Source organism: Amblyraja radiata, chromosome 2 (genome assembly GCF_010909765.2).
Source record: "Amblyraja radiata isolate CabotCenter1 chromosome 2, sAmbRad1.1.pri, whole genome shotgun sequence".
Taxonomy (NCBI): Eukaryota; Metazoa; Chordata; class Chondrichthyes; order Rajiformes; family Rajidae; genus Amblyraja; species Amblyraja radiata.
In genome coordinates, this window is record NC_045957.1 from 93,686,938 (window position 1) to 93,713,561 (window position 26,624).

The following is a 26,624-nucleotide window of genomic DNA, read 5'->3' on the forward strand; positions in this document are numbered from 1 at the left end:
AAATCTCATACAAGATAAACATTTGATGTAAAAACTGCTGTAGGATCTCAACGAGTCGAGCAGCATCAGAGGGGGGAAGAAACAGTCTTTATTTTGGGTTGCGACCTTGCATCAGGGGGACTCCAATCTTTTGTGTCTCCATAAACATTTGATTTTTGGAAAGTGCGTAGTTTTCAGCACTCGAAACTCTCCAATCTGAAGCAAAGATCTTATAGCTATAAGATCTTTGATCTGAAGCCAGTCCAAGTTGGGGTCACAGTTTAGGGTCAGGGTTGTTGCGTGTGGAAGTGACCTGTGAGGGCGCTGTGGAGGCGGGTGAGGAGCGACGTCAGTGCGTCAGTGGAGCGGCGTCATTGCGTCAGTGGAGCGGCGTCATTGCGTCAGTGGAGCGGCGTCATTGCGTCAGTGGAGCGGCGTCAGTGCGTCAGCGGGCCCAGAGCATCGACGTAAACGGAGCGGGGGAAGTGGAGACTGGAGGAAGCAACAGCGTAAGTGGAGCCGAGTTCACGCTCCGGCTTCAGTAAGCGGCAGTTTGCAGATCCAGCAGCCTCCCTCCCTCCCTCTCTCACTCCCGCCCTCTCTCCCTCTCCCTCCCTCTCTCTCCCTCCTTCTCTCTCCCTCTCTCACTCCCGCCCTCTCTCCCTCCCTCTCTCCCTCTCTCCCTCCCTCTCCTTCTCTCCCTCTCTCTCACCCTCTCTCCCTGCTTCTCTCCCTCTCTCTCCCTCCTTCTCTCTCTCCTTCTCTCCCCCTCCCCCCTTCTCTCTCTCCTTCTCTCTATCTCTCCTCCTCCCTCTCTCCTTCTCTCTCTCCCTCCCTGCTTCTCTCTCTCCCCGGCTGTGCAGCGGCAGCCAACAGCCAGCGAGGGTATTATATTCCCTTTGAGTGCTGGTTGCAGTGTCAGACCAGGTCGGCTGCCCTGCAGATGTGCTCTGATGCTCTCCGTGACCCCCAACAACCCGTTTCCTGAGTAGTTGATGATCAGTCGCCGGTTTCCTCTAATAAAACCTCCCCGTCCGTCGTCAAAGTACAAGCGAGTCATTTGAATCGTGCACCTTTGAACTGCTCTCCTATTCCCTGCAGTGTGCCGGCCACTGCACTGCTCGTCAGATTTATACCTCCGATAGGAAACTTTCACCATTTATTTTGGTATCGTTTCTAGACATTGCCTTTCGTAACCTGCATTAATTCATAAATGCATTATATATATCTGCATCAAAATTGGCACAGACAAAAACAAAATGTAGTTGCAACTGATGTCTAACAAATGTATACAAACATTTATTTATTGGGCAGTCTTTCAGGATTGAGGATGATTTGCTTTCACTCCAGTTCTGTGAGACTGATGAGGACAATGTGGAAACCTCAGACTCCTTAAGGGCATTATATTTCTGCTTCTATAAAGTTGATTAAAAAATCTAGTTGCATTTGATGCTTGGAGACACGAAGAACTGAACATGCTGGAATCTCAAGCAAAATAAAAAGTGCTGGAGGATTTTAATGGGACAGGCAACACCTGTGGAGGGAGTGGACAGGTGATGTTTCGGCTCAGGATTCTTCTTCAGACTGAAACATCGCCCGACTAAAGAAGGGTCCCGACCCGAAATGTCTGTCCATTCCCCTCATAAATGTAGACACAAAGAGCTGGAGTAACTCGAACATCTCTGGAGAAAAGGAATAGGTGACATTTCGGATCGAGACCTTCAGTCTATCTTCGGTTTAAACCAGCATCTGCAGTTCCTTCCTACACCCCTCACAGATGTAACCTGACCCAAGTTCCTCCAGCACTTAGTGTTATTCTGCTGGTGCTTGAGGGCTTGTCACAAATTTATGTAAAGTATTCTTTCCCGAGCAGTCATCACTTATGTGCCAGATCAATGTTTTTACATATGTAAGGCATTATCCAAGATAATGTGTTTTATTTGGAGACAAACAGTTGGTGTGTTTGTAGTAAGCACCTACAATGTTGAATATGAATCAGTGAGACTTCACATTCTTAAAAGACCACAGAACTTTGCTTAAAACAGTATTTATTTTCTCTCCGCTTAGCTCTACCACACTTCCAGAAAGGTACAGCTTGATACTCAAACCCCGACGGGCCTCTCAACTCAGGAACACACCAGACCAGATCTACCTCTTGGTTCAGGTCTGTAAACTTTGATAATTTATTGGTTTAATTAGGGGGAGAAATAGTTTACGGTAACGTTTTGAATATTTAGATGTTGTTTTGTGATTTGTTGACAGAAGGAATCTCTGCCTCTTTTTATTACTTAAGTGTAGGCCTTATATTCTTGCTCTAGTTATGTAGATTGAAGTGTATACATATGACTACATACTGGATATTTGCCGCTTTGAAAGACTCATCCCTGCAGGAGGAAGTAGTTGGATTTAAATTAACATACTAAAAAAAATAAAAGAAAGTAATTTGTTTTAAAGCTTTTTTGCAACATTTAGAAATTGAGTAGAAGCATAAGGTGCTGCTAAAAATCTTAAGTGCTACTTAAGGAATGAGCACGGATGAAAAATGCAGTGATTTTGAATATTAATTAATCAGATTTTATTTCCTTTGAAGATGTAAGCATTTGGAAACAGAGTGTTTCAACGCTTGCTCACAGTCTTGGCTTGATGTGAAAGTGTGGGTATGGAGCAAGGATTCCCAACCTGGGGAAAATTTCGCCTACCCAGGGGGTAAATTTGTTGATTCTGGATTTCTACATATTTTTTCTCATTGACTGACTATGTTTGGTTCTGGTATACCGGTATCTGTTCATCATTATTTGTTCATAAATAAGTGAAATAACATTGTTATGTGCTATTAAAGTTGCCAGAGGTAAACAGGGTGAAAAAGTTTGGGAACCCCTGCTATAGAGTAAGGTGCTGGCAGACTGGAGGGTTGCTAATGTTGTGCCTCTATTTAAAAAGAGCAGCATGGTAACAAAAATGGTAGCTGCAGACCAGTAAGCTGAATATCTTTGGTCGGAAAGTTACTGGAGAGAAATCTGAGGTATAAAATATACATGCCTTTTTATAGAGAAAAGTTGATTGGGATAGTCAGCATGGCTTTACACACGGGTGATGACTGAATTTTTTTGAAGAAGTAATCAAGAAAGTTGACGAAAGCAGGACCGTAGACATAGTCTATGTGGGCTTTAGCAGGGCCCTTGCTAAGGTATGGCAAGGTAGGCTGCCCTGGAAGGCATGGAATCTAGGGAGAGCTAGCTAACTAGATACAGAGTCTGTAGAACTGCAGATGCTGATTTAAACCGAAGATAGACACAAAAGGCTGGAGTAACTCAGCGGGTAAGACAACATCTCTCCAAAAAAGGAATAGGTGACATTTCGGGTCAAAACCCTTCTTCAGATCCGAAACATCACTTATTCCTTTTCTCCAGAGATGCTGTCTGACCCACTGAGTTAGTCCAGCTTTTTGTGTCTTTAATTAGATACAGATTAGGCTTTGTGGTAGGAAGCACAGGGTGGTGGTAGAAGGTTGTTTCTAGAACTGGAGGACTGTGACTAGTGGAGGCCTCGGATTGGTGCGGGGCCCTTTGCTAATTGTCATTATTATCAATGATTTGGATGAGAATGTACAAGGCATGATTAGTAAGTTTGCAGATGACACTAAAATAGGTGGTATCATAGACAGTGAAGATTGTTAACAAGAATTTGCAGAGGGATTTTGATCAGCTGGGCAAGTAGGCCAAGGAATGGCTAATGGAGTTCAATTCACATAAATGTGAGGTGTTGCATTTTGGGATGTCTAGCAAGGGTAGGACCTTAATAGTGAACGTAGAGCTCTGGGGAGTTTTGTAGAGCAGAGGGATCTAGGAGTGCCGTTACACAGGTCCTTGATCATGGAGTTGCAGATGGATGGGTGAAGAAGGCTTTTGGCGCACTGGCCTTCATTCGGGGAATTGAGTGTAGAAGTGGGGATGTTATGTCACAGTCGAGGTGTCGGTGAGGTTGCCCTTACAGTATTGTGTTGAGTTTTTGTAACCCTACTATATGAAAAATGCTATTAAGCTGGAAAAAAATTGCAGAGTAAATCTGCGAGGATGTTAGACTGGTACATGTATAGGAACTATTTAGAGGGATATGGGCCAAACCAAACTGGGTCTAGCTTAGATAGGGCATCTTGGTCGGCATGCATGAGTTAGGCCGAAGGGCCCATTTCCGTGGTCTATGACTATGATTTTATGAGATGGTTTTTGTGTTACTGATGTCCTCTGACTGTAAGTATGCTGATTCTGTTCAGAATTTTAACATGATGTTTGATTTCTAATAAGTACCCATTGAGCCGTTCAATCTAACCCTGTAGTAGCTGTAAATCACATTTCACCAAGCTTCTGACAGATCCAACATGTGATTTTTCTTTTACAAGTAAAATGAACCATTTCACTTAAATGTTACCTTGTTACCAAGATTACAAGAGAGTGATTTTGAATCTCAGAATGCTTTAGTACACTATTAGATCTGATAACCACATGATTATAATTTGTGTTAAGCAAGATAGATTTTGAATCTCGTTATTTTAGCACTCTGTTACATGGTAACCACATACTTAGAATTAGATTTTAAGCCTTTCACTGTACCATTAATCTGGGAAATGTGGGCTTGGGAGCAGAAAGGTATTTTGTATATTAGATTTGATATAGCTTTTGATAATGCTGTGTTGCTACTTAATTGATTGGTTGTCTTTAAGAAACTGCTATGTTTCAAATTGATGCCAATTTGCAACTGAGCACTGTATGAAATGGGCAATATGTACCTATTTTTTCAAGGGTCAATAGCCAGTTAGCAAACTCGAGACTGAAAGGGAATCCACCGGTGTCTTATGCATTTTGAATAATCATGGGTGGTTGTCATTAAGAGTTTGAGAACTTTTAAACAGAAATTACTTTTCACTAACATTTGGAGCATGCTTTCAAATAGTTTTGGTACTTTAGCTGACAGGGTTTTGAAGGCATTGAAACTACTGTGGTTCTTTTTGCAGAGGACATATAGTTCCCTCCTTGGCCACAGGAGACAATTGGAAGAGGCAGACTCCAGCAAATCAGAAGAGATGATAGTGAGACAGAAGTGGTGACTTGTTGCTGGAGCAATACCTGCACAGGCGAACGAAGCATTTTATTTTAATCATCAGAAATTTGTGGACAATTGCGATCAATTTGAGTACTTGTTTATTTGACAATGATGTATTCAGTCATCACTTTGGTCCGACACCTACAGATTTTAAAATGTAATGAAAAATTTCTGATGAAATTGCACACAAGTCTCCTTCATTGAACTGCCTGTTTTATAATTCAATGTCCCCAGGACCATTTTTATGAACTATTTCCTCAACTATGAAATGGTGCCTTCCATGGCTTACCACCAGTAGCCCCGAAAAGCTTACCCAGTCAAATACACTGAACAGCATAATCAGTGTCCTTCTCACTTTGTTTAGTTCCATACTGTTGTCATCTTCATCTCCTCAACATTTCCCTTTCTCTCTTGCCACCCCTCCCTGTCTGGTGCTTCCTTTCCCCCTCACTGTTTACTGCATAATTATAGAGAATATCCATAATTGACATATTGATGGATATTAAGAGAATTGAGGAGAACGGGAGTAGTGCAGAAAAGTGACGCTGAAATAAAAGATCCGCCATGATTCCGATAATTGACTTGGGCTGCATGGGTTATATCTACTTTTATTTCTTGGGTGTTCTTAGAGATAGTGATAGTGACCAAACGATTTAAGTGCATGAACAGTGACTTGGTTGTTTGCATTCAGAACTGGCTTACTGATACTGAGACTAGCCCATGGGATATAGATCAGCTGCACAAATAGGTGGAGAAATAGCAGATGGAGTTTAATCTGAGCAATAGTGAGGTGTTGCACTTTGGGAGGTTGAATGTAAGCGGAAAATATACGATTAGTGGCATGATCCTTAACGGTATTGATGTACAGAGGAACCTTAGGGTCCAAGTCCATAACTCCTTGAAAATGTCAACACAAGCAGATAGAGTGAAACATAGAAACATAGAAAAATAGGTGCAGGAGTAGGCTATTCGGCCCTTCGAGCCTGCACCGCCATTCAAAATGATCATGGCTGATCATCCAACAGTATCCTGTACCTGCCTTCTCTCCATACCCCCTGATCCCTTTAGCCATAAGGGCCACATCTAACTCCCTCTTAAATATAGCCAATGAACTGGTCTCAACTACCTTCTGTGGCAGAGAATGCCAGAGATTCACCACTCTCTGTGTGAAAAATGTTTTTCTAAACGATTTCCCCATTATCCTTAAACTGTGACCCCTTGTTCTGGACTTCCCCAACATGGGGAACAATCTTCCTGCATCTAGCCTGTCCAACCCCTTAAGAATTTTGTAAGTTTCTATAAGATCCCCCCTCAAACTTCTAAATTCTAGCGAGTACAAGCCGAGTGGTAAAGAAGATATAAAATATGATTGCTTTCATAGGTCGGGGCATTGAGTGTAGGAGTCAGGAAATCATGGTGCAACTTTATCGGACTTTTGCTAGGATGGATATAAAGTATTGCGTGCAGTTCCGGCCACCCCATTACAGGAAGGACGTAGAGAGTTTGGAAAGGGTGCAGAGGAGGTTTACGAGAATGTAGCCTAGATTAGGGGGTATTATAGATAGATAGATAGATAGCCTTTATTGTCATTCAGACCGAAGTCTGAATGTAATTTCAGCAGTCATACATACAATACAATAAAAACAACAATAAACACATATTAACATCCACCACAGTGAGTGAGTCCACCCAGCATCTCCTCACTGTGATTAGCTCCAGAGGGAGGTTGGACAGGCTTGGATTGTTTTCTCTGAAATGCCAGAGGTTGCTGGGAGACCTAATAGAAGTAAATAAAATCAAGAGAGACATAGATAGGATATCTTTTTCCCAGGATAGAAAAAAAACAATACTAGAGGGCTAACTTTAGGGTGAGAGGGGCAAAGTTTAAAGGAGATGTGTGGGAAAGATCATTTATACATAGGATGATGAGTGCCTGAAACACACTGCTGAGGGTGGTGGGGGACACAGATATGCACATGTATTTGTAGGGAATGGAAGGATATGGATTAAGTGCAGACAGATAAGAGTCGGCCTTGGCATCGTATTTGGTGAGCCGAAGGGCCTATTCTCGTACTGTTCTATGTTTTAACCGCATATCTGTCAAAATATCTTTATTAGTAATGCCTCCTAATATTTAATAAACTGCTTGCTATTTGTAGATTATTTATGGCATAAAGCTAATCTTATTTGGTAAATCATTTGCACAAAATCATTTTCCCCTGGACTAAGGTTGCTTTTGAGGTGAAATGTATTGGATAAAAACCAGAGTACAATTCGATGACTCATTACGTGAGTTTGACCGAGTTCAAAGTTGGTATGGATCATGTAATGCAATGAAACAAAAATAAATGAGTGATGCCAGGAAAGCTTTGCTGAAATAGAATATCTTAACTTCGCCTATAGAACATAACCTTGCAAAAGTTCAGTACAACGTCAAATTATTGTGTAGGAAGGAACTGCAGATGCTGGTTTAAACCGAATATAGACTTGTTCAGATTCAATCTTTATTGGCATTGTGCAGTGTACAGTACAGAGACAACGAAATGCAGTTAGCATCTCACCCAGAAGAGCGAACATAGAATAATGGAACAGTAAAATATATATATGTACATACAGTAGCAGTAGTGCAATTTTTCTGGGGGAAGGAGTGTCCGGGGGGGGGGGGGGGGGGGGGGGGGGGGGGGGGGGGGGGGGGGGGGGGGGGGGGGGGGGGGCGGGGGGGGGGGGGGGGGGGCGGGGGGGGGGGGGCGGTGTGACTGGCAATCACTCATATATTTTTGTGCACTTGTTTTTGTCTTTAAATATCTAGAAACATCCTGCTGCTTGTAGTTACTCTTGTTTTTCATTATCAAGATATAGAAACTTGGTGTTTATATGAAATACCAACCAAATAAAGGAAGGAATCTCTTTATTTAGTGTCCTTTTCTTGATATCCCATCTTTATGACTCAATATGTGAAGAAATGTCAGTTGGATAACTTTGACTTGTTGTAATCATAACCAATATGGTAAAAAAATGTATTGAAGAATAAGTGATATTAGGACGGTAGACAAAAATGCTGAAGAAACTCAACGGGTGAGGCAGCATCTATGGAGCGAAGATAGATACTGCCTCACCCGCTGAGTTTCTCCAGCATTTTTGTCTTGCCTATTTTTGCAGCATCTGCAGTTCTTTCTTAAATGTGATATTAGGAAGAGCTTTGCTGAAATACCAGGCTGAGCTTTGCTGAAATACAATACCTTGACTTCAACTAATGAATGAACTCATTGATTTAATTAACTTTACCACTGACTTTCACCTTGGCCTCAAATTCACTTGGACTATCTCTGAAACCTCTCTCTCCTTTCTTGATTTCTCTGCCTCTAACACAGGGGCAGACATGATCGACTGACATCCCATAGTTATCTGGACTACACTTCATCAACCTCTTGCAAAGTTGCTATACTCCTCTCAATTTCTCTGACTGTGCTGCATCTGCACCCATGGTGAGTCTTTTCCTTCTAGGGCATGTCCCCTTTCTTAGAAATGTCCGCTTTCATTAGTAAACGTAACTTCGCCACTGCTGTCATGGATTGATCCCTCACCTTTGTGTCCTGTAGATCTCCTCTTGCTCCCCCTCCCTGCTTCCAGATGGAAGAAAGATAGCGATACCCTGGTCCTCCCCTTTGTCCCCAACAGCCTCCGCATCCAACATATCATTCTCTGACATTTCCGTCACCCTCAGTGTAATCCGGCCACCAGTCACATCTTCCCATCTCTGCCCCTTTCTGTCTTCTGCAGAGACTGTCCCCTCTGCAACTCCTTGGTTCATTCATCCCTTCCCACCCAAATCACCCTCTCCCCAGGTATTTTCCTCTGCAATCGTAGGAGATGTAATATCTGTCCCTATACCTCCTCCTTCTCATCTGTCCAGGGACCTCAGCAGTCCTTCCAGGTGAGACAGGTTCATGTACCTCTCCTCTAACCTCATCTACAGCATATGGAGTTCCATATGTGGCCTCCTTTACATCGGCGAGATCTAGCAGAAACTATTACCGCTTTGCCGAACACTTGTGCTCGGTTGACCATGGCCAACTGGATTGCCTGGTTGCTAAGCATTTTAACTTCCCTTCTCATTTCCATATTGATCTTTCTGTTCTGGGCCTCCTCCATTGCCAGAGTGAGGCCGCACACAAACTGGAACCTGACTGTTTGAATATTGAATTCTCTGATTTTGGGTAACTACCTACAAATCCCCCCCCCACCCCTCTTTTCCCCCCCACTTCCCTGAGCTCCACCTGGATGAGCACCCATTTCTCACCACCCCCTTCTCTTCCACCAATATTCCTTCCTCTGGCTTCACAATTTGCACTTCTATCTTTTGTCTTTCCATCTCTGGCCCTTGTCCAATCATCTACCTATCAAAAGCATCCCCCTCACTGGTACCTACCACACGCCAAGCTTTGCCCAGCCCCTTCTCTCTTCCAGCTTTCTTTCCCCTCCCCACACCACCACATTCAGTCTGAGGGAGAGTTTTGACCCGGCGTCACCTATCCTTGTTCTCCAGAGATGCTGCCCGACCCATTGAGTTATTCCAGCACTTTTGTAAATCAGCATCTGCATACAGTCAGAGACATGCATTACGGTAGCAGGCCCTTTGGCCCAGCTTGTCCAAGGCGAGCAAGGTACTCCATGTGCACTAGTTCCTTCTGCCCACATTTGGCCCATATCCCTTGAAATCTGTCCTATCCATTACATGCCCAATGTTCCTTGTTTCTCCATAACCAATGTATGCTTTCTTATAAACTTTATAAACAGTTAAATTAATGAAATCATTTAAATCAAATCTTTATTCATTGTCCTTTGATTCAATGAGGTATGAGTGAAATCAGAAATTCAGGAAATTACAAGTCCAATTGAGTCCAGTGCTTGATGTGTGGGAATACTAAAGGTACACATTTGATAAGTGGAATGTCATCACTTTATCTTGAACCTGTGGTCAGATGATTGGGGCAGATAATGTCTGATCAAGACTTTGTGTGGTCAGCTGCCATCATGCAGTGATATTTAGATACCACATTACATGGAAACTAAGATTGTTAAGGGCTTGGACACGCTAGAGGCAGGAAACATGTTCCCGATGTTGGGGGAGTACAACCAGGGGCCACAGTTTAAGAATAAGGAGTAAGCCATTTAGAACGGAGACGAGGAAACACTTTTTCTCACAGAGAGTGGTGAGTCTGTGGAATTCTCTGCCTCGGTGGAGTCAGTTTCTCTGGATGCTTTGAAGAGAGAGCTAGATAGGGCCCTTAAAAATAGCAGTCAGGGGATATGGGGAGAAGGCAGGAACGGGGTACTGATTGGGGATGATCAGCCATGATTACATTGAATGGCGGTGCTGGCTCGAAGGGCCAAATGGCCTACTCCTGCACCTATTGTCTATTGTCTATTGAAATGTAAACAGAATGTCAATGGGATGGATGGAGAAGTGTGCGAATAACAAATCCAGGGAAGACAAGAGAGAGTCATGTAAAATAGTGTCAGCATTTTTAAACGAGGGGAAGAAAGGCTCCATCGCAGCAATGAAACAATCACTTGCCTTCTCAGTGTTGCACTGAAAGTGGAAGAGCTGAGAGTCTGGGCGTTGCTTTGATTTGTATGAAGTGGACGCAAAGCCCTCATCCTCCCGTTATTAAATTTGTGTTGCTCACTTTTATTAAACCCTTGGATCATAGCAAAACCTGCCTGTGCTGCCTCTCTAAACCTGCTGGGTCCCGATCTAATGGCTGCAAGCAACAGTTACAGGGCTCCAAATTAGCGGTTGCCCGGGTGCCACTGACCACCCAAAGTGCCGCTTGGCAACCTAAACGCCGAGTCATTTTGCCCGGCTTGGCACGCAGATACTGGTTTATACCGAAGATAGTCACAAAAAACTGGAGTAACTCAGCGGGTCAGGCTGCATCTCTGGAGAAAAGGAACGTGACGTTTTGTGTCGGCGACGGCTGTAATGCGTGGGAAAGATGCTAAGTGTGGCGTGGGGGTCGGAGTGAATGACGGGCCCCGCACAGCAGCAGCAGCGGCGGCGGCGGCTCCATCTCCTCCTGCTCCCGCCCCGCCTGATAGCGGCCGCTGCCTGCCACTCCGCCAACGATGTTTTCAAAACAGACCCTCTAGCACGCCGAGGAGGGAGGGAGGCCTCCTTCCGCCCTCTGAAGCATCTGCACCGCTCGGCCCCGCCAGCCAACCTTCGCGGAGGAGGGGAGGCGGTGGCGAGGAGATCCCAACTGCCTCCCCCTTTGGCAGCGGCACTTGGCGATCCCATCCTGCACTGATTCACACCCCCCCCTGGAAATGTCTTCAGATTAAACATTGACTATGTTTGATAATGGAATGCAATCAAATATGTTTTAATTCCCAATGTTATTATTTGTTTTAATCCAAAAAGATGGATTAATTACATTGTGAACACGTGAAACATTAAAACCGCAGTGTTCGATTGTCACTGCTACCCGTTGACACGTTATTACAGAATTAATTTTAACGGCAAATCAATGCTCTTAATATGGAGTATCAGTACTGCAGTTATTTAATGAGCAACATTCGCAACTGTACGTTGGATTTATCCAGGTTTTACTTCTACAGTCGGTCATATACATCACAAATTTGGTCAGGAGATATTTCAGTTGAAATTTTAACGTTAATTCTGAAGTGGGAATGATGGAAAAAGCGTTTATCAACATTTTTTTTAAAATTTGGTGCTTACAAACTGGATATCTTCATTGCTGTTCACAACACATACATCTAATCTGGATGTCCAGTAATGTGGCGTTTTGACACCTTTAAACATATTACCAAAATAACATTTGCTGCATTTATGTCCTTTGGCCATCTCTTGTTAGTTAGTGTAATGTTTAACCTGTCAGATGGGTATAGTCAGTTTTAACAGCTATTATCATAAAATGCCTTTAGAAAATTCCTTGCAACCTGTATATTTTGTTGTGGATAAATTATGTGGGAAGCGAGAGTGTTTCTGTACCAATAGCAATAACGACCCATGCTATGGTCATGTCATGATAATTTTCGGTCCTTCACAGAAAACATGCTTGCATCAATCTGTAGTGTGCATGGTTAAGCATATATGTTATCATGGTCCAGGATTTATTGACACGTTGATCATAAACTGAATAATCCAACCACATTTTTGTTCGGAAGTGGAAAGAAATAATAGAAATTGCATTAATTGCAATGTGTAAAAATAGTTGAGAAACTGTATTATAATTTTGCTGCATGTCATTGTGGTATATATCATGTCTTGATTGGTGAATATGTTTAGTTTGTGACTTTATTTGAAGCAGAAATAATATGTGAATGCTTCATTGAGCATAATTCCGACTGGTAACTACGCACTTCGTCCGAGCACATTATCGCACGCGTCATGCAAGCCATCTTAAATGACAACCTAAACTGTCATTTGGCAACCTAAAAAGCTGCCAAGGTTGCCCGGGGAAAAAAATTTAAGCGAGGGGAAATTTTTTTATGTGAGAGCCCTGCAGTAGCATTCGGAAATTCAGCAATGGGCTTAAAAAATTGTTTATTTAAGTGCCAGTTTATGTAGGTCGCCTATTGCGTAAGACGGGGAGTGGCTGGAACTTGTAAGATACCCAGCACCTGAACCTTCCTTAATACTTTGAGGAAGTAACAACCCGGGTGGATAAAGGGGAACCGGTGGATGTGGTATACTTGGACTTCCAAAAGGCTTTTGACAAGGTGCCACATAAGAGACTATTGCTAAAAATAAAAAATTATGGGATTGGGGGTAATATATTAGCATGGGTAGAGGATTGGCTAACAAATAGGAAGCAGAGAGTGGGGATAAATGGTTCATACTCGGGATGGCAACCGGTAACTAGCGGGGTTCCGCAAGGGTCGGTGCTGGGACCCCAGTTGTTCACAATTTATATAAATGATTTGGAGGAGGGAACCAAGTGTAATATATCAAAATTTGCGGACGATACAAAAATGGGAGGAAAAGTAGGGGATGAGGAGGATAGGAAGAGTCTGCAAAAGGATATAGGTAAGCTAGGTGAGTGGGCAACAACTTGGCAGATGAAATTTAATACTAATAAATGTGAAGTCATTCACTTTGGGAAAAAAAATGATAGGGCAAGTTATTTTCTAAATGAGGAGGAGCTGCGTTGTAATGCAACGCAAAGGGATCTAGGGGTAGTAGTACATGAATCACTAAAAGTTAGTATGCAGGTGCAGCAAGCAATCAGGAAGGCCAATGGAGTTTTGGCCTTTATTGCTAGGGGGATTGAGTATAAAAACACGGAGGTCTTGCTGCAGCTGTACACAGTATTAGTGAGACCACATTTGGAATACTGTGTACAGTTCTGGGGTCCATACTTAAGAAAGGATGTACTAGCCCTGGAGGCAGTGCAGCGAAGGTTTACAAGATTAATTCCTGCAATGAGGGGATTGACATATGAGGAAAGGTTAAGTAGGCTGGAACTCTACTCTTTGGAGTTTAGAAGAATGAGAGGCGATCTCATTGAAACATATAAGATCGTGAGGGGCCTTGATCGGGTGGATGCACCGAGGATGTTCCCAATGATCGGGGAAACTAGAACTAGGGGACATAGTTGCAGAATAAGGGGGGGCTCTTTTAGAACTGAGATGAGGAAGAACTTCTTCACCCAGAGGGTGGTTAATTTATGGAATTCACTGCCCCAGGGAGCAGTGAAAGCAGAAACGTTAAATATATTTAAGTCTAAAATAGATGGTTTTTTAGCTGCCAAGGGGATAAGGGGCTACGGGGAGAGGGCAGGGATATGGACCTAGGTATGGTTAGTATAGTAAGACCTGAGTGATCTCCTGGACAAGTGTCGATCGCCTGGATTGGGGTCGGAGAGGAATTTCCCGGATTTTTTTCCCGAATTGGACCTGGGTTTTTATCCGGTTTTTTGCCTCCCCCAGGAGATCACGCGGTTCTTGGGGTGGAGAGGGGTGATAGCGGTATAAAGGGGAGGGTAGTGTCTTGTGTTCTGTGTCTTGTGTCTACTGTTTGTGGGTAAGTGTGTCTGTTTAGTGTTCAGCCATGAGCGAATGGCGGTGCGGGCTCGACGGACCTGGTGGTCTACTCTCGCACCTACTTTCTATGTTTCTATGTTTCTAATAGCCAGAGTATTAACTGCTGGACTGATTAAAGTTGTGTGTCTATTGTTCTCAAGGATCTTGATGATGGAGAATCAACATTGGTAATGCAATTGTGAATGGGAGATGGTTAGGTTCCCTTCGGTTTCTCATGGTTGTGACTTGGAGGTCTCATCTTTCATAGCAGTGAAAATGAAACCACCGTCTTCTGTTACAAAAATCAAAGTGCTTTGTAGGTTGGTCAGTATCCTTGAGGACTATCGATAAATTAACCTCAGTGTGTTACGATAATGGTCTGCTTGATTCTGCCTTATGTATTGACTAAAAATTAGTGATAGTTAAATGTCCCACTCCTGTTCTGGTCCTAGAGTCATAGCTACACTAGTCCCACCTGCCCGTGTTTGGTCCATATCCCTCCAAACTTGTCCTGTCCATGTACCTGTGGAACTGTTTCTTAAATGTTGAGATAGTCCCAGCCTCAACCACGTCCTCTGGAAGCTTATTTCATACACCCACCATCCTTTGTGTGAAAAGGTTTCCCTTCAAATTCCTATTAAATGTTTCCCTGAAACCTATATCCTCTGGTCCTCGATGGGTGAGAAATGCACCTGAGGTGGATGAATTTTCCTCATTAGAGGCTTTCTTCCCTATCTCTCCCTCTTCTTACAGCTTGGTGCCCTTGACTCATGCTGAGCTCACCACCTTCAATCCATTGATATGAGCCACATCATAAGCCAAAAAACTAAGTGCTGAAGGAACTCGGTAGGTCAGACAGTACCTGTGGAGGGAATGGACAGATGACATTAGACAATAGGTGTAGGAGTAGGCCATTCGGCCCTTCGAGCAGGCGCCGCCATTCACTGTGATCATGGCTGATCATCCACAATCAGTATCCTGCTCCTGCCTTCTTCCCAGATCCCTTGACTCCGCTATCTTTAAGACCTCTATCTAACTCTCTCTTGAAAGCATCCAGAGAATCGGCCTCCACTACCTTCTGAGGCAGAGAATTCCACAGATTCACAACTCTCTGGGTGAAACAGTTTTTCCTCATCTCCGTTCTAAACGGCCTACCCCTTATTCTTAAACTGTGGCCCCATGTTCTGCACTCCCCCAACATCGGGAACATGTTTCCTGTCTCTAGTGTGTCCAATCCCTTAATAATCTAATATGTTTCAATAAGATAGCCTCTCATCCTTCTAAATTCCAGTTTATATACAAGCCAGTCGCTCCATTCTTTCAACATATGACAGTCCAGCCATCTCGGGAATTAACCTCATGAACCTACGCTGCACTCCCTCAATAGCAAGAATATTTTGGGTCGGGACACTTCTTCAGACTTGTGTCTCCAACCACATCATTAATGTGCATTCCCACAATGAACATCAAAATGGAACTGGTTCACGTCCAATAGCGCACAAAATATCCTGATTCTTACTGTCAAGAATCTAAAAAGAACAAGTAATTGTATCTCAGCCCATTCTAGTGGAAATGCCATGACAATTTTAAAGCATAAATGGTGTATTGAACATTTGACATCTTCAAATATGCCGCAGTGTCGTTTCTGAAATGCAGTAAATTAACTTGGTTAGTGGTCAAATTATAGGTCTGGAGAGGATATATTGCAAGATGGTTTCATGGCAAGCTGTCAACTGAAAGGGCTGAGAGAGTGCCAGGAAAAACCCCCAATTAATTCATGCAGGTGACCAAACTGCAAAGATAACTTATTCACTGTTAAACACAGCAGTGGGCAGCATCTGATAATTCACAGTTAAAGAGCTCTCAGAGAAATGGTCACTTATCTCATCATGATGGATCAGTATTTGGCACTTAACCTGCTGTTAATATAGTTAACTAATTGGTCTAAACAGCATATAACTTTCTGAATTTCTTTCATTGCAAGATTTATCACCCTGTTCTCAATTAGATTCTTGCAGCTTTGTTGGTTAAATTTTATTTTAATAATGCAGGTGGTTCCCTGGAAAAAGATGGTAACATTTGCAGAAATTGTTTCAAAAGTAATTTTCAACTTTCCCTGTTTGACTTTGATCTCTAAAGTCCCTGGCCCATGAAGAATTCAAGAGAAAGAAATAAGATTAATGCATGGTGTCAGACACACTTCTGCTTGGTATGGTTTTCATATTGGACATGCCTCGATGAAGAACATGATAGTTAATTGATTCAGCTGCATTAAAGAAGAGGGCAGGAAGATATGCCCGGATTAATTTAAAAAATAAATTGCTCTGTTATGAATATAAATATTCAGAGACAGCCCCCATTAAGAAATATATTAGTACTTTTGTTTAGTTGGTGGTCTAATGAGGGAAATAAAGAGCTTTGCAGTAAGGCTCTAACCCAGTGTAATGCAAATCTACTTGTTCATATGAAGTAAAAGTCTGGCCTATGTTCTTACTACTGCTGATTTGATTTGTTACTTTTTGTCAATTTTGGGGACAAATGTTACGCTTCATAGCTCATAACTTGAATTCAATGGAATTAGCAGTGAATCAGTAGTTTTATGGTAGTGAGGAGTTTAAGATAAATACTTTGGAACCGAAATAACTGGAGAAATTAAGAAAACTAAAAGCTGACAAATTCATAGCAGAGATTTAAGAAGACAATATTTAGTTTGGTAAATACTTTTTTTGGAGTATTAAGAGGATTTCACTTGCATGCAGGTTAAATAAGGACGAAACACGAGATGGGGGTGTATTTGTCTTTTAGAAACAGCGTTTGACAACATGATACTGGTGCACGGTCGAGAGCATTCTGACTGGTTGCATCGTGGCCTGGTTCGGCAACTTGAACTTCCAGGAGCGAAAAAGACTACAAAAAGTTGTGACCACTGCCCAGTCTGTCACTGGCTTTGACCTACCCACCGTCGAAGGGGTCTATCGTAGTCACTGCCTCAAAAAGGCAGCCAAAATCATCAAGGACCCACACCATCCTGGCCACACTTATCTCACCACTGCCAGCAGGAAGAAGGTACAGAAGCCTGAAGACTAATGTCCAGGTTCAGGAACAGCTTCTTCCTACAGCCTATTAAACACTACGAATAAGCTATGAGCTCTGAACTGCAAAATACTATATTATTATTTGTTATTTGCACTATATTTGTTATTTATTGAACTTTTTCTTTTTATCCCCATTATATACAATGTTTACATATTCACATATTCTGTTGTGCTGCAGCAAGTAAGAATTTCATTGTCTCGTCCGGGACTCTTGGGATCACAGAAAACTAATCTTAGTTTGAAGCTGAGAAAAGCATTGATTGAAAGTTGGTGTAGAAACAAAAATCGAGTTGAGAATAAGCCAATTTTAGATAAGCTTTCATTGTTTGGAGCTACAAAGTTTAGTGATTAGACTTGAGCTATTGATTTTTTTGTCTGAAAAAGGGTCCAGACCCAAAACGTCACCTATCCATCTTCTCCAGAGATGCTGCCTGACCCGCTGACTTACTCCAGCACTTTGTGTGCTTTTGAGCTATTTATTGTCTGTCTCAGTAACAGATGACAGGGTCAAATGTAATGCATCCAAGTGTGCTGATAATACTAAACTAAAGGAGAAAGTTTGGTGTGAGGAAGATGTAAGGAACCTACAAAATAACATAGATAGTGAGTCGGTAAGTATGTGACAGATGCAATATCATTCTGAGAATAGTGTTATCCATTTTAGTTGGACAAATAGAGAAACAGGTTATTTTTAAAGAACATAGGGGTGGAAATGGTGGGTATCCAGTCTTGGATGTTCTTTTACAAGAATCACAAAGTTATTATGACAAATTATTTGGGAAAGTAGATTTAATGGCAACATTTATTACAAAAAGATTGGAGTTCTCTACTTGTGGGTTGATAATAATATTGTTCCACAACAGTTCTGTTTATCTGAGGTGGCTGAGGTTTTCTCTTGTGAGACTTTGTCACTGGTGGGGCAGGCGGTGCTTGACCGTGCCATGGTGAGAGCTAATAAAACTCTGATCCGCTATTCAATTAGGGCGGCACAGTGGCGTAGCGCTAAAGTTGCTGACTTACACCGCCAGAGAATCAGGTTCAATCCTGACTACGGGTGCTGTCTGTATGTGGTATGTACGTTCTGCCTGTGAGCGCATGGGTTTTCTCTGGATGCTCCGATTTCCCCCACATTCCAAAGACGCCCAGGTGAGTAAGTTAATTGTCCTCCTCACAATTGTAAAACTGTCCCTAGTGTGCAGAATAGTGCTAGTGTTTGGGGGATCGCTGGTCGACCCGGACTAGGTGGGCCGAAGGGCCCGTTTCCATGCTCTATCTCTAAAGTTTAAAGTCTAAAAGTAAAGTCAAATATTCGGTTATCCCGTTGGTTCAGCTTCTGGTTCAGTGGGTGCAGATTCCCGGGCTTCCTCTGACATATTGGGGCCCAGGTTCACATTGCTCGCTCTTGCAAACTGGGGCCCTGGTTCCTGCTGTCCTGTGAAATTCACCTGGTTCAAAACAAAAGTTCATACTATTTCTTAGAATTGACTCCATTAATTTGCCTCCCGTCTGTTAATTTTACTGAGCTGTAGTTACTCGGTTTATGTTATTTTCTCCTTTTAAGTAATGGTACAACATTTGCAGTCTTCTAAACCTGTGACAGCACCCAGTGAGTGAGAAAAGATTGAAAAATGATGGTCAGAACTTGTCCAATTGTATGCCTGGGTTGCATTTTATCCTGGCCATTGAATTACCCATTTCAAAGATGCTCAACCTTCTTTTCAAAGATGCTCAACCCAATATGATACAATACAATATGATAAAACTTTATTCATCCCCGGAGGGAAATTGGTCTGCCAACAGTAACAAAACACAACAAAATACACGGAAAACTTGAAATTAAAAGTGAAAACAAAAATAAAAAGACGTGACTGTTGGCTGATTGCCGTGTGCACAGCGCCTTCACCGGAACAAATGAACAAACAACAACAGACTTCATATCCACAGACTGACTTTTAGGTTCCCAAGAGGCCCTCCTCTTATTGACTTGTTTGCTCTCTATATACATATAATATGTCTTGGAATTGTTTGATTTTACTTGGCAGAACTTTTCTACTCTGTTTTCCTAATTTTACATTTAATTTCATTCCATTTCCCTTTTATTCTTTCTGCTCTATTTCAGCTCTTGGTGTCGGGCATAAACTTACTTTTATTATTGTCTTATATTGCCATCTGTACACCTTGACATCCATATGTTTTGTATTTGTCAGTCCCAACTTGTTACTTTGTGGAACATTTTTTAACCCTATTTTACCCCTGGGAATCCCCCACTTCTCTGACTGATTTACCTTCATGTAGCTGATTACGGTTTACTATTGATGAATCTCCTCCTGGACGCGTAAAAAAACACTTGCCCACTGATGCTCTTTTCACCAGCCCAGCTTTATACCTGAAAATAAGTTCAGAACTCTGCTGTTGAAGCTGCAATATCTCTATACTTATAAAACTCTGATCTTGGATGTGTGTGTATTTGTGTGTGTGTGATGTTCGTGTGCGTTTCACATCTTCTTGAAAACACGACGCACTAACGGTAAAATGTTTACATATTCCGATAGAGATTTACGCCATGCTGTCAAAAATTGTCTTATCTGAAAATTTCATGCATTATTTCTCGAGTTATTATGAAAATGTTCACAAATCTCAAATAACTTAGAAAATAAACGAGATGGTCTTGCTGATAATGTCACAATGGATCTGACTGCCTGCCTCTGCTCGCGCTGCGAGTCACGTCACCCCTGTTCTGTCTTCTGTACTTCATGGCTTCTTAACTTTCACTTCTTTAAATTTGTCACTTAGCTGTTAAATTGCTGCTCAGGTCGTGACTGCATCCAAATTAACATTGGTGCAATTGGAATACCCGTGTTTTTGCACCTTTTAAAAGCTTGCATATAGACTTGTTCTGGCTCGCTCAGTCGTGGTGAGCTCTATAGTACACTTCCAACAGTATGAATGCCCCTTCTTTTTATTCTTTAGTTCAGCCTGTGCATCTTCAAGTCAGGTTTCTTCTAACATATCAACCTTTATCATAGAGTAAATGTTTCCCAAACTATTGCTAATATTGATAATGTAGCACGGTGGCTCAGCCTTGTGTTGATGCCCTACAGCGTCAGAGACCCGGGTTCGATCCTGACTTGTCTGTACGGATTTTATATGTTCTCCCCATAACCTGTGTGGGTTTCCCCTCAGATTTCCGGTTTCCTCCCATGCTCCAAAGACGTACAGGTTTGTAGGTTAATTACCTTGGCAAATTGTAAATTGACTCTAAGTGTGTGTAGTACAGTGTTAATGTGCAGGGATCACTGGTTGGCGTGGACTCAGTGGGCCACAGGGCCTGTTTCCGCACTGTATCTCTAAACTAAAACTAAACTAATTTTCTGCTTATGACTGCTTATGATAATGGAACCACATGAAAGGAGGATAGTATAGCTAATAACAAGAGATTGAAAAAGAGAGTCTCTGTGACACAATCATACTGGGTGACATTAGAGATCATTTGCACTAATTTATGGCAACTAATGGCCTTAGTTTACTGATTTCAAAATTTTAGAGCGAAGAAGATGCCATTGCATTTTAATAATTTACCAAGGTGTACACTGTTCCATTTTCTGTTGTCTGTATTTGGAGCAAGTACTTTGGAAATTTAATTCCACAATGATATTGTATATCGTTGGAAGTTTATAGATTAAAAAACTAGAATTTGATACTCAAATTGATAAACATCTTTACACAGGAAAATGTGTTAATATGTCAATTCAAAGCTCTTTCAAACATCTAGTATTTTTATTTTGTAATTGTTGAGAATGTTGTAGGTTGGCATACATAAGTCTGAAGAGGAGTCCCAACCCTGCACCGATGCTGCCTTTCAATAGTGATTGACAATGTGGTACAATTACCCCAGTTTGCATTGACGGCACCGAAGTAGAGATGGTTGAAAACTTCAAATTCCAAGGAGTAAATATCACCAACAACTTCTCCAGGACCGTACATATTGAAGCAAGGGCCAAGTAAGCACACTCACGCCTCTACTTCCTTACAAGGCCTAGGAAGCTCACCAGGAGCAGGGAGGTTCTACTGCAGTTGTACCACACCTGGAGTATTGCGTACAGTTTTGGTCTCCTAATCTGAGGAAAGACATTCTTGCCATAGAGGGAGTACAGAGAAGGTTCACCAGACTGATTCCTGGGATGTCAGGACTTTCACATGAAGAAAGACTGGATAGACTCGGCTTGTACTCGCTAGAATTTAGAAGATTGAGGGGGGATCTTATAGAAACGTACAAAATTCTTAATGGGTTGGACAGGCTAGATGCAGGAAGATTGTTCCCGATGTTGGGGAAGTCCAGAACAAGGGGTCACCGTTTAAGGATAAGGGGGAAATCTTTTAGGACCGAGATGAGGAAAACATTTTTCACACAGAGAGTGGTGAATCTCTGGAATTCTCTGCCACAGAAGGTAGTTGAGGCCAGTTCATTGGCTATATTTAAGAGAGAGTTAGGTGTGGCCCTTGTGGCTAAAGGGATCAGGAGGTATGGAGAGAAGGCAGGTACAGGATACTGAGTTGGATGATCAGCCATGATCATATTGTATGGCGGTGCAGGCTCGAAGGGCCGAATAGCCTACTCCTGCACCTATTTTCTATGTTTCTATGTCCCCAACAACTCTCGCTAACTTCTACAGATGCGCCGTAGAAAGCATTTTATCAGGATGCATCACAGCTTGTTTTGGGAACAGCTCCATCCAAAACCACAAGAAATTGCAGAGAATTGTGGATGCAGCCCAGACCATCACACAAACTGACCTCACTTCCATTGACTCCATTTATACCTCTCGCTGACTCGGCAAGGCCAGCATCATAATCACGGACGAGTTACACACTGGCTATTCCCTCTTCTCCCCTCTCATCGGGCAAAAGATATAGGTGTGAAAATGTACATCTCCAGATTCAGGGACAGTTTCTTCCCAGCTGTTATCAGACAACTCAACCATCCTTCTACAACTAAAGAGCAGTCCTGAACTACTATCTACCTCATTGGAGACCCTCAAACTTTGATTGGACATTTCTGGCTTTATCTTGCACTAATCGTTATTCCCTTTATCATTTATCTGTACACTGTTAATGGCTTGATTGTAATCATGTTGTCTTTCTGCTGATTGGTTTGCACGCAACAAAAGCTTTTCACAGTACCTCGGTACACGTGACAATAAATAAACTAAACTGACCTACTGAGTTTCTCCAGTACTTTGGGTTTTGGTCGACATCATTAACATGTTACCATTTTGGAATTTGATTCCTTGTAGTGACACCAGACAGGTTGAGCGAAAAGGTTTTTTTATATTTAATAAAAACGAACAAAAACCCGTGAAGTCCGCGAGTCTGTCTGCACTAACAATAATACGCTACTGTCGCTGGGAGGAGCACGGACTAACTAACGTAACACACCCCAAAAGCCCGCGAAAACCAACACCCCGCTGTCACATGACCGCACCGACCAATGAGGAGGGTTCTGCCCTCTCCACCCCACCACCAGGTGCCGCTACATCCTACTCTTTTTTCTTAATTCGTTTTGTTGCCATTCCTGTAACAGATCTTTAACAAACCTTCCATTACTTATCAAATGCAATGAGCTTTATCTACTTTATATTTACGTGAGCAATATATCGAGAGTTTTCAACACAACCTTGATTCAGTGCAATCAAAGTGGACTAAGATTTGTTGCAGACACGTGCCGTGATTAATTAGTCAGGGTAGGCAGTTAGTATCTTTGGTCAGTCGGCTTTTAAAAAAAATCCTGAAAACCGTGCATGCACAGATTGTTCTCTACCCGGTGAGCCGTCAGTCAGCTTTTAAGAAAAAATCTTGAAAACCGCACATGCACAGATTGTTCTCTTGACTTTTATAAAGTAATTTGTCAGTCGACTTTTATAAAGTAATTTTTCGTCCAAAGTTTTTTAAAACATATAGCTCAAAGAAATTTACTTACCACATTCTATTTGTTAAAATACAACCGCATATCCACTCTTTCCTGTTGTAGCAAGCTGTTTAAATGTCCTAATTATTTTTGTTCCTTTGCGCTTTTGAAGTTCTTTAAGTTCCGGCGTTGGTTTGCCATTTTTAATTATTTTGGTCTTTTTCTCATAAGATTGCTTAGGGAAACTCTTAAGATCATCACTATCCATCTTTGAAAAACCCGCCAAGAAACTTGCGCTGTGCATGCACAGTCCACAGTGTAAAGGCAGAATTTCAGCTGCCTTTTTCGACCGTTGCCACCGATGGCTTGAAGCAGTGTCAACGGCACATGAGTAGCACATACTTCCGTGTGTTAAATGTACTGCGAATGAAAAGCATGGGAGAATTATGCCTATCTAAGAGATCGATCTCTTAGGTAAGCATAATTCTCCCGTGCCTTTACTATTTATATTTAATAGTTACCATTTTATAATTTTATTCAGGGTAGGCACTGCCTACCTTGCCTACCCTGACGGCACGTGCCTGACTTGTTGTTTTGGAACAAGAAACAAAACACATGAACAACGATGCTGAAATTCTGAAACAGAGCCAGAAAATTGCTGGAAATACATTGCAGATCCAGCAGCATCTTTGAAGAGAGGTACAAAATTATTGTTTCAGGTTGCTGAGTGTTCTTCAGAATCTATTCTGCTGTTCTGCTGTTGAAGATTTCTTAGACCTTAATCCCTATGATTATCAAAGGAACATTTCAGGTAAGATTTTGTGAATTTTACACCATTTTCCACTTATCTGCATGCTTCTAATGAAGTGACTTCTCAATCACTTGTCACTGAAGTCAAGTACAGACAATGAGAGGTGGCTGGGATTATGCCAGGCACAATGTCTTTAGGGTTACTGGAAGTGATGAGCCATGGTTTTGGATATAATTATTACAGGGCCCCAGCTTCTTTCAAACAAAGGCAATGCTAAATTATTCCCAACAAGTGATTGCATGTGTAGCTATAAAGATGAAATATGGAGATGTGCTCCAATATGGCCAGACAAATACACCATCTCTGCTAGAAACTGGATCATACTGTAATTTGGGTTTAAAATAACCAGATGTACGCGTGCACCTGGCATTTCACAACAGAAATCTCATCTGTAGGCATTCTTGCAGCCTTTGTATTTTCTCTGCAATGTGTTCATGTTTCTGCAAAGTCATTACGTTAAAAGGAAGGTAGACAAAAATGCTGGAGAAACTCAGCGGGTGAGGCAGCATCTATGGAGCGAAGGAAATAGGCGACGTTTCGTGTCGAGACCCTTCTTCAGACTGATGTGAGGGTGGGGGGTGGGGGCGGGAAGAAGAAAGGAAGAGGCGGAGACAGTGGGCAAAGGGAGAGTTGGGAAGGGGAGGAAAAAGCAGGGACTACCTGAAATTGGAGAAGTCAATGTTCATACCACTGGGGTGTAAACTGCCCAAGCGAAATATGAGGTGCTGCTCCTCCACGTTACGTTAAATGGACCTCATTTTACAAAATTGTTTTCCAGAAACTTGCACAAATATTTTTTCCCATGATAAATATTTTGAATACAATTTTGATTAAAAGGTTCTTTGTTCAAAAATAAAATTATTACAATGTTGATAAGAGACTTAATTGTTTTGCTATTCCAGTTAAGAGTGTTTTTGGAAATGGTCATTACCAGATTAACAGTTAACTCATTTGTTAGCCCAATCCCTGATTTTGTTTAAAAGAAAAAAATAATTTGCATGATATGGGTTATTGCTGGCGTGATCAGCATGATAAGCATTATCCTTAAATTACCTGTGATTATGGTGTGTGTGGCGCTGCAGGTTTCACAGATTGTTTCATGGTAAGATGTGTATGTGGAGCTGGTCATTTTCAGGACACAAAAAACAGTATTTTCCTGAGATTGTCGAGAGAATGGACTTCCCTTGGGCAATGCTGCAATGTTAGTCCTCATGTTTTTACGAATTGACCCACAATGGCTATAAACATCGTGTGTAAATGTATGGAGAAATGGGGAGCAAAGCATTCAGCAGGTCAAAAAGTGTTGCAGTGCAGGAACACTCTCCGGAACAGAATGCACTGCAAGGGTAGCCCCACTTTTTGTGATATCCATTATAAATGTATCTGATTAACCAAGCTTTCATTGAATTCTCGTAATATCTCCATCCTGATCTCAGCATCCAATCTGTGAAATACCTTGTTGCAACTCTGTTTGAAATGAGGAATTACTGTAATTTTTATTTTGGTAACTGTGCAGAAGTGGTTTTAAATGAACAAGCTGTTTTGAGTTAAATATTACTCTAAAAACTTTTCTCTAATTTGCAAGTTTAGAAAACAAAATGGACACAGAATTAAAATAGAACAGAAAACGCTGCAATTGCCCAACAGATCCGACAGCATCTGTGGAAAGAGAAATAGAATGATAAAAGGGCCTTTCATCAGAAATGGGGAAAAGAAAATGTGTTGGTCTTAACTTGCAAAGAGGAGGATAGAGCAAAAGGATTGTTTCTTTTTGAGTAATGCCAAGTTTGGTGTGGTGACAAGCTGATGATTAAGCCAAGTGGTTGATCGATTAATGAGGGGAGCTAGGGAGAGAAAAGATACACAATGATCATATAAAACCTCTTTAAAATGCATAGGTTGGAAATAGAGGAGGCAAAGGTAGGTGTCCGGAATGCACTGCCAAGGGAGATTGTGGAAGGAGATACAATAACAACATGTAGAGAGAACTTGATCAGGCAAGGAATAGAGGGATGCAGAGCATGTGCAAGAAGATGGTATTAGTTAGGTTGGCATTGTGGTCGGCACAGATGTTGTGGGTGGAAGGACTTGCTCCTATGCTGTACCATTATATACTCTATGTTGTAAATGTCCTGCAGATCAGGAGTGTCAGTCGGAAAAAAAAAAAAACAGGTGACATCGCGAATGGATGAAGTACAGAAATTGCCAGCTCTGATAGAAACAATGAAAATGCCTCGCCTGAAATTGTTTATATCGATGGGGTGCCCAGAGGCTGCAACGTGCCCAGATAGAAGATGAGATGTTGTTTCTCAAGCAGACATTGGGCCTCTTTAGAACTCTGCTGTGATCTCGGGTAAATAGACCAGAACGGGATTTAGAATTAAAGTGACAAGAGTTTGATTTCCAAACTACCAAAATGTTGCATATTATAATAATGCAAACAATTGTGGGCAATTATTTGCATTGATGATTCTATTGGAATAGGGGCGTTTGGGATTTTGTGTTGATGTTGAAATTTGAACTGTAATAATTAACTTTCCTCACTGTGTATCAGAATTTCCTGAGGAAATGCATAGCAATACCCGAGGAAAGAGCTTATTGGTATTGCAGATGGTCAGTATACATATAATTTGATAGACTTATTACATTAGGATTTGTTGAAATTATTCCATTAAAATTGGACTGA

The 26,624-nt window shown here is 41.9% G+C and overlaps 1 protein-coding gene across 5 annotated transcripts in view; it reads left to right on the forward strand.

Moving 5' to 3' along the window:
• Positions 1–450: 450 nt before the first annotated feature.
• Positions 451–26,624, forward strand: part of tpk1 (thiamin pyrophosphokinase 1) — a 354,474-nt gene continuing 328,300 nt past the window's right edge. The window contains exons 1-3 of one of the 5 annotated variants that reach the window (XR_004416855.1): positions 451–488; positions 2,047–2,143; positions 4,991–5,264. Coding sequence is in view for 1 of the 5 variants with exons in the window: in XM_033050403.1 (XP_032906294.1) it covers positions 1,862–1,888; positions 2,047–2,143 (124 nt within the window). In the remaining 4 variants the exon portion in view is untranslated. Of the gene's footprint in view, positions 521–1,123; positions 1,147–1,732; positions 1,889–2,046; positions 2,144–4,990; positions 5,265–26,624 lie in introns of those variants that run through there. The other 4 variants (XR_004416854.1, XR_004416856.1, XM_033050403.1 and 1 more) reach the window with 4 other exon arrangements.